The sequence below is a fragment of the Mustelus asterias genome, chromosome 3 (assembly GCF_964213995.1).
Source record: "Mustelus asterias chromosome 3, sMusAst1.hap1.1, whole genome shotgun sequence".
In the NCBI taxonomy this organism is placed as follows: Eukaryota; Metazoa; Chordata; class Chondrichthyes; order Carcharhiniformes; family Triakidae; genus Mustelus; species Mustelus asterias.
This window is the reverse complement of record NC_135803.1, coordinates 91,796,539-91,815,144: the sequence shown is the minus strand read 5'-3', so window position 1 is coordinate 91,815,144 and position 18,606 is coordinate 91,796,539. Positions and strand designations below refer to the sequence as shown.

The 18,606-nt window shown below is 42.7% G+C and overlaps 1 protein-coding gene across 4 annotated transcripts in view; it reads right to left on the bottom strand.

The window, feature by feature from the left end:
- Positions 1 to 2,138: 2,138 nt before the first annotated feature.
- ip6k1 (inositol hexakisphosphate kinase 1) overlaps positions 2,139 to 18,606 on the bottom strand; it is a 94,342-nt gene continuing 77,874 nt past the window's right edge. For all 4 annotated transcript variants that reach the window (XM_078209324.1, XM_078209326.1, XM_078209325.1 and 1 more), the window contains 2 exons: positions 11,956 to 12,131; positions 2,139 to 7,605 (listed from right to left, as the gene is read on the bottom strand). In XM_078209324.1, coding sequence (XP_078065450.1) covers positions 7,099 to 7,605; positions 11,956 to 12,131 — 683 coding nt within the window. In that variant the 3' untranslated portion in view covers positions 2,139 to 7,098. The remainder of the gene's footprint in view (positions 7,606 to 11,955; positions 12,132 to 18,606) is intronic.

Sequence of the window (18,606 nt, the reverse complement as noted above, 5' to 3'; positions counted from 1 at the left end):
GAATGGGTACTTATTTCACCACAGTAAGAATGCAAAGAGGAGGAAAGACACATAGAATGATATGGAATTTATGTACAATAGCAGAAAAGTCCAGAGAACCATTGGCAATAGCAGTTTGTCTTTAATAGGACCTCTAGTAATTGAGTATCAGGTCAGTACAAAATGCATCGGAGTGTGATGAAAACTGACACCCACACTGCTCTTCTTGTTTCTATCGTCATTAGAAACATAGAAACCCTACAGTGCAGAAGAAGGCCATTCGGCCCATCGAGTCTGCACCGACCACAATCCCACCCAGGCCCTACCCCCACATATTTTGCCCGCTAATCCCTCTAACCTACGCATCCCAGGACTCTAAGGGGCAATTTTTTTAACCTGGCCAATCAACCTAACACGCACATCTTTGGACTGTGGGAGGAAACCGGAGCACCCGGAGGAAACCCACGCAGACACGAGGAGAATGTGCAAACTCCACACAGACAGTGACCCGAGCCGGGAATCGAACCCGGGACCTTGGAGCTGTGAAGCAGCAGTGCTAACCACTGTGCTACCGTGCCGCCTTAATCTGCAGTTTATTGCAGCTCAAGTACTTTTAATTATGTCCATGTCATCATTGTTTATTTAGCAACTAATACTATAATATTGCTCATTACTTCTAAGTAGTGTTCGATGGGATTGTCGTGTTAGTTTTGCATCCGCTATAAGTCCTCTTGCAGCACAGGTTTGCAATCTCGCTTTGCTTAAATAGGAGACAGCTTCCTCCATACTTTTACCTCTCACTTAATCTGTACACAAACAGTCCTGTTCTTTTTTAAAGAACAGTACAGCACAGGAACAGGCCCTTTGGCTCTCCAAGCCTGTACCGATTCGATGCCCTAACTAAACTAAAAGAACCCTTCTGCCCTTATTTGATCCATAACCCTCTATTCCCTCCCTATTCATGTATCCATCCAAATGTCTCTTAAATGTTACTTATGCCTGCTTCCACCACCTCCACGCAGAGTGGTGGGTGCTCTGCCAGAGAAAAACTTCCCCGCACATCTCCTTTACACTTTCCCCCTCACCTTGAACCTGTGCCCCCTTGACATGTCCACCCTAGAAAAAGCCTCTGACTATCCACCTTGTCTATGCCTCTCATAATTTTGTAGACATCTATCAGGTTTCCCCTCAGTCTCCATCTTTTTAGTAATAACAATCGTAGTTTGTTCAACCTCTTCTCATGGCCAATACCCTCAAGACCTCGTGAACCTTCTTTGCACTCTCTCCAAAGCTTCCACGTCCTTCTGGTTGTATGACCAGAACTGCACGCAATACTCCAAATGCGGCTAACCAAGGTTTTATATAGCTGCCACATGATTTTTAAGCTTTTACACCCAAACTTAGTCTTCCCATGGCACCGTTATACTTTGTTTTCTTGGATGCTTTGCTCAGCTTTCTGGAATTTATTCCTACCAGACTGCATCCTGATGTTGGACAGATTCCGATCAGTCTGTGTCTTTCAGCAATGATCAGATACAACTGAGGTAAAAATGGCAGCACTGGGAGGAACATGCTCAGCCTTCTCTCTGTATGAGGAAAAGGTAGTTGAGTTGGTATGGGAGATGTTGCCAGTCAAGATGCTTAGAAGGATTTTCACACCCCATTTGCCTGACTCCACATCTTTCAATGTCACAATATGTTTGTTCAAATCAGACTCTGCCACACTCATATATTATACATTAATGTCTCTGTAAATTCTATTTACTGGTTCCATTTGCTTTGAAGCTCATGGCACTTTGTTTCCTTGATCTAATTAATAGAATTGTCTCTTTGGTGTGCAAACACTAAGCTACTGTGTAGGTGTAACCATCATGCAAAATGTTTTTGTTAAGATTAGATTATTTGACATTTTGTTTCAGCCAACTGCAATGGGTCCAAAAACCTTTACTCCCCTCAGTGGAGATTCCGTGATGGTGCCATGCAAGGCCAAGAGAAGACGATGGTTCTATTTTTTGTTCAAGGTGGTCATCATCTGGCAATTATCGTTGCTACTTCCCAGCTTTGATATTTCAAGGTTTTGTTGCCTTGGACCATGCCAAGAGATTACCAAGCTATGAGGTTTAACAGGTAATGAAAGATCAAGCAAAGAATTTGATGTTTCCTAAATGTATTTATTTTATACATAACTGTGACAACTGGGAGGTAACACTGTCAAACACAGATCACAAGGATACAGTATGCTCATGCCCAAAGATTCCTGAAGAGAGAGTCTACCATTGAAGATACAGTTGCACAATAGAAATACAGTGAAAAAAACACAAACTACTTTGAATAAATTAGTAATATAACAAAACAATTCCCCTGTCCATTCAGAACGGAGGGATTTTCTGTCTGGTTTTAAATGTGCAGAAATTTGAAGCTTCCCTACATTTCTGCAAGATAGTTGTAGTAAACTATCAGGAGCCCAATGTGGCTTTAACAACATCAGTGAACAAGAAAACTGTTCAGCCTCGCCCTTCAACACCCACCCTGCCCCCCTCCCATCCCACTTTCCATTACTGAGTACCACATCAAAGCTGCAGTATCCCTTCTGATCAGGTTGCCTCACCTCTTACTTAGTACATTAATAGGGCATAGCTCTCATTGAAAAACACCACACCCTGCTTCTTCATAGCACAAAATTCTGACTACCATTCCCCAAGATGGTGGTAACAGATAAGGAACACCGCGTGGGGCAATAATAAGAGAGCAGAGATATCCATTAGCAGTTCACACAAGGCAGATTTTATTTGCTGCTGAAAAATAAATTTGGCCGCACAGTATGTTTCAGGGGGGGGGGGGGAGAGAGAGAAGAGGGGGGGGGTGTAGAGGAGAGGGGGGGACTCCAGATCTACACTTCTGGACAGGCACATTTTAAACCCTACCTGCTTGGAAAAGCCAATGGACAGTTGGAGTGAGATTCTGCTGGTGCCATTCTGTGGATCAGTCCCATACATTAGGACTTCTTGCACAACAACGAAGTTTTAAGAATCTAAAGAGATTCTAATCAACATACCTGGATTGGGCTGTTCCTTCACACTGGGCAGGTCACTGTGTGCCACGGCATATCTTTACATTGTTGTCTCTTGGGTCAGGCAGCTTCAGGAGTTCAGCCTACTTAACATACCACAGGATCCAGAATGAATTATTGCTCACGTCGCCACCATTTGCAATAACCTGAGGCTGACCAGGTGCTCCTTCACGGATGAGAGCTTCCAAAATCAGTGAAGCTAATGCTCCAAGGGCTAATACAGCACCAAATGCTCCACAATCCCAGGGAAACCTTGTGCCATTCCATTCTGCCTGTATTTCATTTAACTGGCCTTATATCTTAAAATAGCTGTGCTTTTCACCTTCTCTCTCCCAAAAGTCAAACTTGCATTGACATTTCCCTCTACAGAAAATAACTAAAAAGGAAGTTGGAACTAACATTTTAAAATGTTCAGAATTGGGTTTTCTCACATTTTCTGAGCCCATCAACCTCTAGTTATCTATAGATGGGTGTGAAGATGGGTGTGCAAAAAGATAGACACAGTTCAGAAACAGAAGTGATCCTTAACTCTTTTGTAATTGTTTTTTGAAAAAGTCTTTAAGCAATTAAGATCCAACAATTTTTTTTTAAGGTTACAAACTAGGCTGAATTACTCTATTAAGTACACCGTCAGTGTTTCAGGGAGCCATCAGGCTCCAGGACAGTTCAAGAGGCACTGGCCTCTGACAGGTTTGTACAATGCTTCGCAGTAATGGATCTGTTAAGAAGCAAGATCAAGGGCTGCAGAGATATTTAACACCACTGCTTGATTTTCCCACCCCCCGGAGGTTAGAGAAGATGATCAGTGGCTGGAGTGGGAGGAGTGTGCTGACTGGTTTATTTGTAAATGGGAACTTGAGCCATTCAGAAACCACTGCATTGCTTGAATAAAATACTGTATTTATTAAAAATCTTCACTTACTAAGCTAATGAGCAACCAGCAACCACCACTAAAGCAACAAATCAAATGTAATTAGACTCCTTTGAGTAGCCATGTTGGTCCTCACCCACACATACCCCTGAAGATAAAATATTAAAAACAATTCTGAGATTTTAAAAAAATTACTAATTTCCCCTGACAGCTTTCTTCCCACCTGGATCCCCACCATCTTCGATGTCCACTAATTTGAGATGAACCATTTCCACATCTTCGACCGTAGGTACCGTGAGCCTCAATGCACATCTGCTGGTGAACTTGAGTCCCCTTCACCGATGCTTGGTCCTAACTACAGAGCTATAGCTCAAAGCATGCTACATTAAACTGCCAACCCCAAGTCAATGGTGAAGCTCACAGCAATGGTCCTCCCTCTCTGCTAACAGGGCTGGGCAATGTCCTCCTTTCTGGAATGCAATGGATTATATGTGTGAAAGGCAATGAATAATTCTTTGTTCTAGCTTGCAGTGAGGTCCAATAGAGGAGCACTGCTGCCACTTTCCTTTTATCTTTTCTGATGGCTAACCAAGGCGCTGGAATGACAGTTTAGGAACTGCTTCTGAGTGTCTACAGGCTATTCAACAAGGATCGTGAATATTCAGTTCCTATGGGAAGGGGCTTTAAAACTGTGATAGGTCCCTGGCCACTAAGCCCTGTAACCTCAATATTTTACATTCATTGAATACTACCCAGCTTCTTTCAGAAGTAACCTGATAATGATAAATAACTTTGGATTCAGGACTACCTTTTGGGTGAGAAAGCTTCAAGTACAGTGAATTGAGGACAGGGATGTTTGCAGCAGATGCACAGAATTAAATTTAATATTCTGCGCATCTTACTAATTTGCTGTAATATGATGTTGGTTAATGTTGCGTTTCTAATTCATGCACGCAGAGGCATTTAAAGGCATGCCAGGAAATTTTAGATTGGTATTTTTTGTTGAAAACTATAGGATTAAAATTGGTGCCACACCTGGCACATTGTCTGATGTGCCCATAGGGATGAATGTCAGTAAGATATGCAAGTCATTAGCTCAAATTTCATTTTCTCCTGCCTACCACACATGAACTGCTCTGCTCAATGGCTCAATTCACATTAGCTGTGAGAACCACCAAATGGGATCCATTTGTAGGGAATGAAGTCACCAGAGTGGATTATGGTCCAATCATCTGGTCAAACAAGGTCAAGTGAATCAGTGAAGACTTCCTGTAAACTGTTCACAACTGTTCCTTTAGCTGGGAGCTTATCCAGAGGCCTCGCTGGCAGATGCTGCAGGCTGTTGCACCTCTTTGGTGTGCGCCATGTATTATTTACGCTTTATGTACAATTAACCCTGTCACAGCACCCAGTCTAGATTACTAGTTAGTTTAATAGCTGACTGGCAGGGGCCAGGGGCTTGCAATAAAACCTTGCTCATGACCCTAAAGAGCAAGAATGTGGAATTATATACATCAACTTTCCCCTTGGAAGCTTGGTGTGCAAATGTTTGTTGCTAGGGGAAGGAAAAATGCCACATCTTCCAAATCAGCTCACACCCATTTTCTTGGTTGCAAGTAGAAGCGATACACTGCACAACTCTAAACGTGCTTTGAGCTCACAATAAAATGCTTACACATGGGTTTGAATTCAAACCTAGAATTTGGGTGCTCTGGGAGTTGGTTAATCGGATCCATTCATATCACTACACACTCTAACATTGGTCACATGGGTCAATGCTCCAGGTCACCAGCCAGCCAATCGGTGCCTCACTCTGGAGAAAATGACTACAAGTTTTAGCTTTTCTTACATGAGTCACTCAAAGGAGATACTGCAGCTTCAAGGGATAGACCTCATTCTGTAAACCAGAGCTCTCAGTACTTCATGATCTAGACTGGAACATACACTTCAATAAACAAAAATAAAGATTTGGGATCAATGTAACAAAATAGCAATCTTAAAAATTACACAGTAGAATTAGTTTGAAACTTATAACTACTGCAAATACTTGTAAGCAAAGATGTGTAAAGTCAACATATTATAAACAAAAGGATGGCAACATAAGAGCTTTATATTAGGAACAGCTAACAGGCCAGTTTTATAAACACACCTGTATTGTGTCAATGTGCTTTCCTACAAATTACCAAATGTCTCTACTGAATCAGCAGGACATATATATGTAACTACACAAACAACAGGTGAAAGCCAAGTCCTTCTGGGAATGAGCAATGGGAAATGGCTTCCGCTACTTCTGGGTGCATTCACTGGAAGTCCTCAACAGTCTGAGCTTACTTATTTTCTGTCTGTCCACTCATCCAGTGTTGAAAAGGAAAGATTGTGCTAGCTAGAAGAGCTTTGCTTTTCGATACTCGTATCTAACACCCGTACGAAGCTCTAACCTTTTGACGCACATTCCTTTGCAGTAATCCAGCGTTGGTCCGTGATCCGACTCTTGGTACGCTACTCTGATCTATCTTCCGAAGAATGTGCAACAGCCTTCCAAGGAACAGGCGAGCCACAGGCTCTGTGCATTAAATCGCTGGCACAGTGAGAGATTAACCCTGGCAAGGTACCGAAGGGAATAATATTCAAGGGAAGAAGTGAAATTCAAAACAAACACTCACACCTGTCAGCTAAAGAACCTGAGTGTTAAATTATGGAGTCCTTCACACATTCAGGTGGTCGTAAATGAGGAAATCTGTCCCAGCATTTACAAATATACAGCAATTCATGCAGTCTCGGTCTTTGGGAGCAGTATGAGAATTACCTGGCCTGCTTGCTGCTTTGGTACCGAGTGGGTGCCCTCCCCTCCCCCACACTGGCACCTGCCACTGTATGGCAGGCCTCAGTAAGTGAATGGCATTGCTCCCTTTACAAGATGCATTAGTGTCAGTACAGGCAGTGCTGCTCCACGTGACTATGTAACAGTTTTGTACATTGGGATATAACAAACAGTTCGAACAACAAATTTGCTTTCTTTTTGTCTAGCAATTTGCCAGAAGTTGACAGTATTTTTTTCTGTGGCGTCATCGCTGCGATGCGTATCAGAGTAAGCAGTCATAAGTATGTGCTTGAGAGGGAAAGGTCAGCACCTATCCCTCCCGAGTAATAGGTAGAGAAATAGGAAGATTGGAATATGCTACTGATTCTGGAGTTGAATCTCTTCTAGGATACTAATGAGATTCTCCAGTCCAAAGATATAACCTGTATCAGGCCCGTCATGCACAGTTTGGTCATCCCGAAACCCCTTGAATGTGCTGTGGGCAAAGTCTATCATCCGCACATCAATTTTCGGCAGGTCCTGACTGCTGGTCAAGGAGGAAGATGAGGATGGTGAGGAACTGGTGCTTTCCTGCAGGCTGTCTTGATTCACTGCCCCTGTGGATTTGTGTCGATGATCTGCCTTCCGCTCCTTTCCATCGTAGATAATCAACAAAGAGCTGGAGTAGAAGCGGTATGAAGCTTGCTTCTCCAAAACCTCCTTGAGGCTGCGAAGCTTCTGCAGAATGACATCAAACAAGTCCACACGCAGGTACCTGCCATTGTGCAGAAACTGATACAGAGCTTTGCCAAACCCTTCGATGGAAAGGCTACGACCATAGTACTTGTTCCTGCACACATAATGCCCTGAGTCTAACTGATATACCTGTAAAGACAAAACATAACTGGTAAGAATGGCCTCTTGGACAAGCAATTTACAGCACAACTGAACTGGCTGTTGGTAATCCAAAATGCTCTGCATTTATTTTCAACCTTTGAATCCAAGATGAGACTTACAAGTTCCCACCTATGAGTACTATTCCAGCAACTATACATATGGCATATAACTTGGGCAGTAATATGTAATACAGTGCACCGGGGGAACAGTTACCGTACAACTGTATGCTGGAGCTTTATTATCATGAGAGATACAGGCAGTATAAACGACACTATGGAATGGTTACTATGTGGAGAGATGCATTATTAAAGATACAGGGAGTAATAAAGGGCACAATGGAATGGTTACTGTGTGCAGGAGCTGTATTCCCAGTAGAGAATTAGGCATTAACACAATCTGTTTACTAACAGGGGTAATTTCTCACAAACTCTAACAGCTTCTCCATACTTCCCCTTAATGGTTGCTGTGTGATCTTAAACGTTGGTAGGCTAAACTGACCATGATTAAAGGATAACACAATAAATGGGATATAGAAATAGAAACCCTACAGTGCAGAAAGAGGCCATTTGGCCCATCGAGTCTGCACCGACCACAATCCCACCCAGGCCCTACCCCCATATCCCTACATATTTACCCACTAATCCCTCTAACCTATGCATCTCAGGACTCTAAGGGGCAATTTTTAGCATGGCCAATCAACGAACCCGCACATCTTTGGACTGTGGGAGGAAACCCACGCAGACACGAGGAGAATGTGCAAACTCCACACAGACAGTGACCCAAGCCGGGAATCGAACCCAGGTCCCTGGAGCTGTGAAGCAGCAGTGCTAACCACTGTGCTACCGTGCCGCCCTTGCCGGATATACTGAAAGAAGTACAGCAAGTGAAAATATGCCACAGATCCCTGAAGGTAGTAGGACAAGTTGATAAGGTGGGTAAGAAGGCATATGGAATCCTTTCATTTATTAGCCAAGGCACAGAATATTAAAGCAGGGAGGACTATATAAAATATTAGTTGGACCACAACCTCAGTGGTGTGTGCAGTTCTAGTCACTCAATACAGAAAGGATGTGACTCATTACAGAATGGTTGAATGATGGATTAGAGAATGCACAGAGAAGATTGATGAAGATGTTGCCAGGACTGGAAAATTGCAGCTATGAGGAAAGACTGGATAGGCTGGGCTTGTTGTCCTTGGAACAGTGGAGGCTGAGGGGAGATTTGATTGAGATGTGCAAAATTGTGAGGAGTTTGGATAGAGTGGATGGGAAGGACCTATTTAGCAGAGAGATCATTGACTAGGAGGCATAGATTTAAAATGATCGGTAGAAAGATTTTTTCACAAAGGTGGTAGGGGTCTGGAACACACTGTCTGAAAGGATAGTAGAGGCAGAATCCCTCAACTCATTTAAAAGGTGCCTGGATATGCAGGTGTCCTGTAACCTGTGGGGCCATGCACCAAATGCTGGAAAGTGGGATTAGGCTGGATGGCTTGTTTTTCAGCTGGTGCAGTCATGATGGGCCAAATGGCCTCTTTCTGTGCCATTAACATTCGATGATTCGATGGTTAGCAATATGACTGAACCCAATTTTTCTCTCACTCAGTATGCATTTTCTAGCCTGGTTGAATGATGATTTGGAGTGGGTTTCATAGAACTCCTACTGTACAGAAAGAGGCCATTCGGCCCATCAAGTCTGCAGTGACTTTCTGAAAGAGCATCCAACCAAGGCCCTCCCCTCTACCCCATCACTGCAACCCTGTGCATGTCATGGCCTATCCACCTAATCTACACACTTCTGGACTGTGGGAGGAAACCAGAGCACCCGGGAGGAAACCCATGCAGACACGGGGAGAATGTTTGCACAGTCACCCAAGGCCAGAATCAAACCCAGGTGCCTAGCAAAGTGAGGCAGCAGTGCTAATCACTGTGCCACCCTAATGTTTATCAGAGGACACCTGGCCACTTGGTAGCAGTACCTCCATTCTATTTGCTGAAAAAACTTCATGACATAGGTCCCAGTCTTTGACTGTGACTCTCTTCTTACTGCCATGGTTCAACTTGAATTACTACGCAAGAATCTTTTTTTACTTGATATACCTCAAAAGTATATATCTTTCAGTCAACTTCTATCCTGGGTGAAAAGTTATCTTCTCCTCAAAATCTGACAATAGGGATTAAACCCATGGTTTTTCTTTGATTTGCCTTCAGCCCTCAGATGAGTCAGTGACCAGTGCTGACAGAGTGAGGCAAAGTGTGGTCTGACTAGAACATTTAACAGTTTTAACATTATTTCCTCTGAGGTTCGACTGCATAGTTTTGTGTTCTATTTCCTTTGAAGACAGCTGTTCTGCAGTGACAGGACATGTTCAGCATCATGTCCAAAATACTTTGGTCTCTTTCAATTTCTAACTCACTTCACCACTTTATCTGTAGTGTATTACATTTTTATAGACTGTCCCCAAGAATAAGAGGGGGATGGCATTTCTCTAGCATCTTTTTAACCTCACAATGTTCCAAAGCACTTCAGTCAAAAAAATAATTTTGACATGTTGTTACATAAATTAACAGCAGCAAATTTGCAATAAGATCAATGACCAGAAAATCTTTTTTTTTTTTAAATGGTATTGGTTGATGGATGAACATTGGCCAAGACACCAGGAGAACTTGCCTTCTAGTTTTCAAAAAGATGAATGGAAGTTTGGTTTTTATAATGAGAGGAATAGGATTTAAAGGAAAATATGTTTTACCACAGCCCCACAAAGCTCTGATTAGACCATATCTGGGATACTGCATAGAGTCTCGGTACAGCACTTCAGAATTTATTAGCCTTGGAAGGAATGCAGCACCGATTCACTAGAATGTTACCAGGAATACAAGGTTTAAATTATGAGAGATTACGTACATTTCTATTCCCTGGAATACAGGACGTTAGGGGTGATTTGATTTCGAGATAGTTTAGGAATTTGAAAGATATTTTTCAAGGGGGTACATTTGGAAATCAGAATCAGGCCAGTTAGAACAGAAGTTATAGAGTTATAGAGGTTTACAGCATGGAAACAGGCCCTTCGGCCCAACTTGTCCATGCCGCCCCTTTTTAAAAATAAAACCCTAAACTAATCCCAATTGCCCACATTTGGCCCATATCCCTCTATACCCATCGTACCCATGTCACTATCTAAATGCCTTTTAAAAGATAAAATTGTACCCGCCTCTACCACCACCTCTGGCAGCTTGTTCCAGACACTCACCACCCTCTGTGAAAAAATTGCCCCTCTGGACACTTTTGTATCTCTCCCCTCTCACCTTAAACCTATGCCCTCTAGTTTTAAACTCCCCTACCTTTGGGAAAAGATATTGACTATCTACCTTGTCTATGCCCCTCATTATTTTATAGACCTGTATAAGGTCACCCCTCAGCCTCCCAGCGAAAAAGGTCCCAGTCTATTCAGCCTCTCCTTATAACTCAATCCATCAAGTCCCGGTAGCATTCTAGTAAATCTTTTCTGCACTCTTTCTAGTTTAATAAAATCCTTAGGAAACACTTCTTCATGCAGAGTGGTAGAAGTGTGGAACTCTCCCACAAAATGCAGTAAAATAATAGACTCAATTAATAAATTCAAATCTGAGATTGATAGGATTTTTTCAAGACAAGATTATAAAAAGGGTTTGGAGTTAAGGCAGGTGGATGGAGTTAAGCAGCCATGATCTCAGTAAATGATGGACCATGCTGGAGGAGCTGAATGGTTTACTCATGTTGTAATGTTTCTAAAGCAGCAGGACATTTGGCATTCACTCGAGCAGGCACACAGGACCTAGAATTACTATTTCAGTTCAAAGGCAGCATTTCCTAAATACTGCACTGAAATAACTGCTCAGGTCCTGTATTGGGACTGGAACCTAGAAACCTCAGAGGTGAGAGTGCTACCAAGTGAGCCAAGCTGACACTGCACTGCCATGTTTTACCCACATATTTTAATCTAACTCATCTTCTTGTTTCCAACTTACCTCCTCAAATTTAAGCCTTCCTTAGTTAAGTGTTGCCTGCAGATTTGATCAGTATATGTTGAGTTGGTGAATCTGTAATTTAATGTAAACTGGTGCGAACACTGACTTTTTTCACCTCAGCATTACACCAAGCTCATCACTCCCCAAACTTGGCGTAACTTCTTTCATAAGTACCTGGTGCATTTAATACTTGAGCCAATTTCTCATCCAGTCACAGTTTGAATTCCTTGATAAGACATCAAGTTAAGTTTCTTCCCAATGTAGATCTGAACAAAATAATTTACCTCGCACAGAATGCAGATTGCATTTTATTTTTAAATCAGTCACTTACCTGCATTCCGCACACCCGCACACCCAGCGCTCCCGATGTACTCAGCTCGCATTTCTTGATCTGACGTGCTGCCTTCTCCTCAGATGCATCATCTCCATGCTGCCTGGTCCCCATCTTTAGGTCCAGAATACAAGGAAAACCAAAATGATGAACCACGTTTTCTAGGAGTAGAAACTCTGAGGAGCTTTGTTAAGGAATGTCCTTCAGAAACCACCGAGCCCAATCCTAACATAAGAGATACAGTAGCAAAGTGCTCACGTTCAGGACGAGTCACCCAGAGGCCTGGACTAGTGATCAAGAGACATGAGCACAAATCCCCCCACAGCACCTGGGAAAATTCAATTAAATAAATCTGGAATGAAAAGATAGTATCAGAAATGGTAACCATGAAACTATGGAACTGTCATTAGAAAACCCAGCCCGGTTAATTAATGTCACAGAGTCACAGGATTGTAGTTGACCCTCTGAAATAGTCTGGCAAGCCGCTCTGTTGCATTCAAGAAGGTGGCTCACCATCACCTTCTGAAAGACAATTAGGGATGTCTGTGATGCTCTCTCATCTCATGAAGGAATTTTACAAAAGCTATTCCAACTGAAAGGGACTCTCTTAAAAGGTTTCTTATTAAGGCTCTATTGTTTACCCACCTGATTAACCCTGAATTTGCACTCAATACCATATTCAGTCCACCCTCAAGTCATTTCACATATTAAGTTATGCTAAGTTATTCTTGGATTGACCTGCCACAAAGAGGAAAAGGAATAGTTTGGCCAACTGATCAACTAACCCCTCAGAACCTCTGCAAGTTATGGTTCGAAATTCTATTGCATAGACAATCTCTTCATCACAGCTTTCACTGAGTAAAGGAAAAGTCCTTTTTTATTTTTCTGTGCGTAGTAAGGGTTACTATATCAATACCAGCCAATATGCGAATTTTAAAAACATTTCTTTACCAATATTCTGTTTCCTTGCCCCCGCCTTCCACCTTCTTGAAAGCACTGCTTCACACTGGTAGCTATCTGGGACTTCAACTGTCCCAGGAAGTGATCATTCTACACATGCTAGCTTTGATGGTGAATAATGGTGGAATTATTTGACTTTGGAAGCTATGAGGACTAAGCTCTTTCCTATTTTTATTGATGTCCAAGTGCTCCTCTTTACCAGGAGGATTCACTGGGCAATGATCAGGAACAGGAATCTCAGAGAACTTTTAGCTTTGGGCTGTTTCAGTCTAGCCCGCTCCAAGGCCAACTACAGTGGTGGGTCAGCCAAGATTGGCAAACATAGCACAGATCAAAAACTAAACCTAGGACTTTCAGGGTTGTATGGTTTAATACCACAGCTTCTTAGTGCACTTAAACACTAAGCTATGGGGAAGGCCAGCCCCAAACAGATATTTTGGTCCAGACTGTAAAGTGGCTTTAATAACATTTATAACAAGAAACTCAATTTTCTTCAACTGTCCTGCTGGCAAGAGCAGGGAAAGAAAAATCAAGGGCATGGATGAGCATGAAGGAGAAGAAATAGCAGATGGAGGGATAATAACTTGTATTCACAAGTAGCTGCATCTTGCCAAAGGGTCTCTGAAGGTTTGCTCACTATCCTGATGCCTATGGCACATGGGGAACATTTGTCCCCAATCCGTTATAAGCAGCACTTGTCCACTGCAACACCCTGCTGGAGTCAGAGGAACACACCCTGACAACATGTAATACTGTTTAGCTAGCAGTGCAGAGTCTGATGGTGAAGACATGAGTATATTATATAGGGAAGGGCTGGACAAATTCAAACTGATCCTAGCAATTTCAACACTTACTTGCATCTAAAACTATTTTTAAAAAATGGAGATCAGATTTTTTTTTCTAAACTGGAGACACAAACTTGCTCCAAAATCTAGCAAATGTAATAATTACCAATCTGGGGGTCAACAGGTCTGTCCTTTCACACCATAGACTGTAGAGCAAAAGTGAGTAATTGGTTCAAAATTATTGAGTATCTGAGCTGTTCAATGTGAAGAGTTTAAAACCCCAAACAAACTCTTAAATCATTTTGTCATTTTTTTCCTTCACACATCCTGAATTGTGTTTGACAATACTCCTGAGAAGTGTGTTGGGATGTTTCATTACATTAAAGGTGCCATTTAAATACAAGTTGTTGAGACAGAAATATTTCTAGAAAGTTGCCTTCACTGCAAAGTATAACAGTACACATCATTGGAAAACCAGGCAGGGATGTACACGAGAGAGAATGAGTCACAGAGATCGAGACACATACATTACAGAAAAGTCAAAGAAAGAAGAGGGAGGGAGGAGCATGAGAGAGAGAAAAAATGGACAGATAAAGCTAGATAGTTGTCTGCATCATGTTTCCATCCTTCTCCTCTAGAGCCACAATAGTCAAGCAGCTCATCTATTGTTGGAACCTTCACCCATGCCTTTGTTGCCTGTGGCCTTGAGTATTCCAATACTTTCTGGGCCAGACTTCCATCTTCCACACTCCATGAATAGGAGCTCATCAAAACTACTGTGGCTTGTAGCCTCACTGGCACCAATTCCTGTTCACACATTGCCCGTGTTCGCTAACCTACATTAACTCTTGGTCCAGCAATGCTGCAAATTTCAAATTCTGATTCTTGTTTTCAAACTTCTCCAAGGCCTTGCTCCTCCCTACCACAGTAACATTCTCCAATCCCACAACTTACCAAGATCTCGGCACTCCTTACTTTCTGGCCACTTTGTGCATCCTTGGTTTTAAATGCTCAACCCTTGGAAGTTGGGCTTTCAGTTCCATAAGGAAAAATAAAGGCATTCCTAGCCAAAGATGTCACCGGTTTGACTGCCAATTTCTACAGAATTAACCAATATGAACTGAAGTAATGGAAGAGTATTCACTTCAGCACCCATGGTCGAGGGATATGAGGTAAGAATCAAGATTTCTTGACTGTCACCATGTTGGCTAATGCTCATACAAGCTGCTTGGCCACCTTTGATGCGGTACTGGAAGGTGGCTGGACCATAGAACGGAATTCTGCCAAGAGTCAGTTACAGCAGAAAAAAAAATCAGGGAAATCATAGAATGGGTACATCAAAGAAGGTCTTTCAGCCCTTTCATGCGGCACTGAGGCGCTTTCATGCCTGTGTGGGTCATCTGGAAGAGCAATTCATCTGGTACCACTCTGCCTTTTCCTAACAGCCCTACAAATATTTCCTTTTCAGATTATAGAATCATAGGAGGCCATTTGGCTCATTGAGCCTGCACCTACAACAATCCCACCAGGCCCTATCCCTGCAATCGCATGTATTTACTCCGCTAACCTCCCTGACACTAAGGGACAATTTAACATGGCCAATCAACCTAACGCATACATCTTTGGACTGTGGGAGGAAATCTGATTACCTGGAGGAAACTCACGCAGACACAGGGAGAATGTGCAAACAGGGCGGCTGGCATGGCGGCCAGGGGGCTGCACAGCAGTACAGTGGCTAGGGGGCGGCACAGTGTTTAGCACTGCAGCCTCAGCACCAGGGACCCAGGTTCAATTCCTGGCTTGGGTCACTGTCTGTCTGGAATTTGCACGTTCTACGTGGGTTTCTGCATTCTCTCTAAAGCCTTCACATCCTTCCTGAAGTTTGGTGCTCAGAATTGGACTCGATCTTCAGTTGAGGCTCAACTTCTCTGCATGTTTGACATAACTTCCTTGATTTTGTGCAACAGATCCCTATTGAAAAAGCCAAGGATGCTGTATGCTTTATTAACTGTTCTCTCAACAAGTGCTGCCAACTTCACTGATTGATGAAAAAAATACACCAAGGTCTCTCTACTCCTGCACCCATTTAGAATTGCGCCCTTTATTTTATACTGTCTCTCTGAATTCTTCCGATTAAAATGGGTCTCTGGGTGCTCCGGTTTCCTCCCACAGTCCAAAGATGTGCAGCCAAGATGTAGAGATGCCGGTGTTGGACTGGGGTAGGCACAGTAAGAAGTCCCACAATGCCAGGTTAAAGTCCAACAGATTTATTTGGTAGCACGAGCTTTCGGAGTGATGCCCCTTCATCACGTGAGTCACCCGATAAAGGGGCAGCACTCCGAAAGCTCGTGCTACCAAATAAACCTGTTGGACTTTAACCTGGTGTTGTGAGACTTCTTACAAAGATGTGCAGCTTAGGTGGATTGGCCATGCTAAATTGCCCCTTAGCGTTGGGGGACTAGCTAGGGTAAATATGTGGAGTTTTGGGGATAGGGCCTGGGTGGGATTGTGGTCAGTGCAGACTCGATGGGCCAAATGGCCTCCTTCTGCACTGTAGGATTCTACGATTGCCCCATCACACATTCAGGCAGTGCATTCCAGATCCTAACCACTTGCTTTGTAAAAAAGCTTTTTCTAATGTCATCATTACTTATTTGGTCAATTTCAGTAAATCTAACTTTCCACCAATGGGAACAGTTGCTCCCCTATCCACTCGGTCCAGTCCCCTCATGATTTTGAATACATCACAATCTGCTCTTCTTCAAGGAGAGCAGTCCAAACTCCTCCAATCTTTCTGTGTAACTGAAGTTCTTCATCTCGAGAACCATTTTCATGAATGTTTTCTGCATTCTCTCTAAAACCTTCACATCCTTCCTGAAGTTGTGCTCAGAACTGGACTCAATCTTCAGTTGAGGCTCAACCAGTGTTTTTTGCACGTTTAACATAACCTCCTTGATTTTGTGCGACAGATCCCTATTGAAAAAGTCCAGGATGCTGCATGCTTTATTAACTGTTCTCTCAACAAGTGCTGCCAACTTCACTGATCGATGAAAAAAAATACAAGGCTAAAGATCAATGTGTTTTTTTTCATTTTCTGAAATCTGTAGCTGCTTCACTCTACAATGGAAAAGCAGTGAGCTTCCATCAGCAACTTCAAAACACAACTTTGGGAATATAACTGCTTGTCATCAGAAAAGCAACAACTTAGAAACAGCTGTAAATTGCTGACTCCATATTTGTAATTATAAAGTAAATTAGCAATATCTATCCCTGAGCTAGTTGGACAACTGCCAGGAGGAAATAAGCAAAAAAAAAATTAATGCACGTCAACCCTTTGGGATATAACACATGACACACTGAGGACAACTGACTAAGCATATACGTCAAAACAAGGAAAAATTAAAGTGGTTACTGCCCAGGCTATCCTCTGCATGACCTCTGCTTTATTCAGAGAACTGTACCAATTCCATTCACACTGACAAAGCATCAGCTGATAAATAACAAACAATATATGATCCAGGCCCAATCTCATCAGTTCCATATCACTCGCATTCTGAGTCTCCAGTACATGAGATAAATACTTCATTTAAGACCAGTAGTTCCCACACACACAGAAAAGAAGAGTAGCCATGCGGCCCTTTGAGCTTGCTCCACTATTCATTATCATGGCTGATCATCAAATTCAATACCCTGATCCTGCCTTCTCCCCATATGTTTTGAACCCTTTAGTACTTCTCACAGTCAGGACATTTAAACAGTCTCTTATCAGTATGAACAAAACATATGGGGAGAAGGCAGGTTTATCTAATTCCTTCTTGAAATCACACAATGTTTTGGCCTCAACTACTTTCTGTGGTAGTGAATTCCACAGATTCGCCACTCTTTGCGTGAAGAAATTTCTCCTCACCTCAGTCCTAAAAGGGTTACCCCTTATCCTCAAACTATGATCCATTGTTGATCTATCAACAGACAAATTCTGACGCACAATTAGAATTAACTACAACAATAACGTACATTTATATAATGCCTGCAGTCTAGAAAAATGTCAGGTGTGCTCAAATAAATGGAAGCTGAGCTAAAGGAGGACATGTGACCAAATGCTTGGCTAAATTGGTGAGTTTCAAGGAGAATCTTGCAAGGGAGTGTGTTGGACAGGCACACAGGTCTGGGAAAAGAATTCCGGAGTACAAGGCCTTGGTGGTTGAAGGAGTGGGGATGCACAAGAAGGTACAGTTGGAAGAATAGAGAATTGAGAGGGGGTGTCAGGGTGATGGTGGGGTTGGAGGATGTTGCAGAGCAAGGGAGGGTTTTATGCACAAACTGAATTACATGCAAAAATAATATTTTTAATGTGATGAATTGGGGGACAGGGAATCAAAGTCAGAAAGCACAGAGGTAACGCATGAATGAGACTCAGTGCAGGATGGAATACAGGTAGCAAGTTTGGATGTGAAGTTTAATGACAATGTAGAACAGGTGACTAACCAAGAGGGCATTGGAATAGTCAATTCTGAAGGTGACAGAGGCATAAATGAGGATTTCAGTAGATTTGCTGAGCTTAGGGTGGTTGCAGGCGAGCTGGTGATGTTACAGAGTTGGAAATAGTCTTTGTGATGGGAGATGATGTGAAATCTGAAAAGAGCTCAGGAGCGAATAAGAGCGGAGACTGCACATGGTCTAGTTCAGTTCAAGACAGTGGGGTAAATGGGAGTGAAGGATGGATTTCAGGGCAAGGAACTGAAGTTTGTGCAAGGAGTCGAAAACATTCACTTTGTTCTTCCCAACTGGATCGGACAGTACCAGAAAAATCCAGGATTGCGTAAGGGAGGAACGGAACAGCCCAGATATCTGGGTCTGGGTCCAGAAAGTGCAAAATATCCACAAGTGCTTTGACACTTGGGACAGG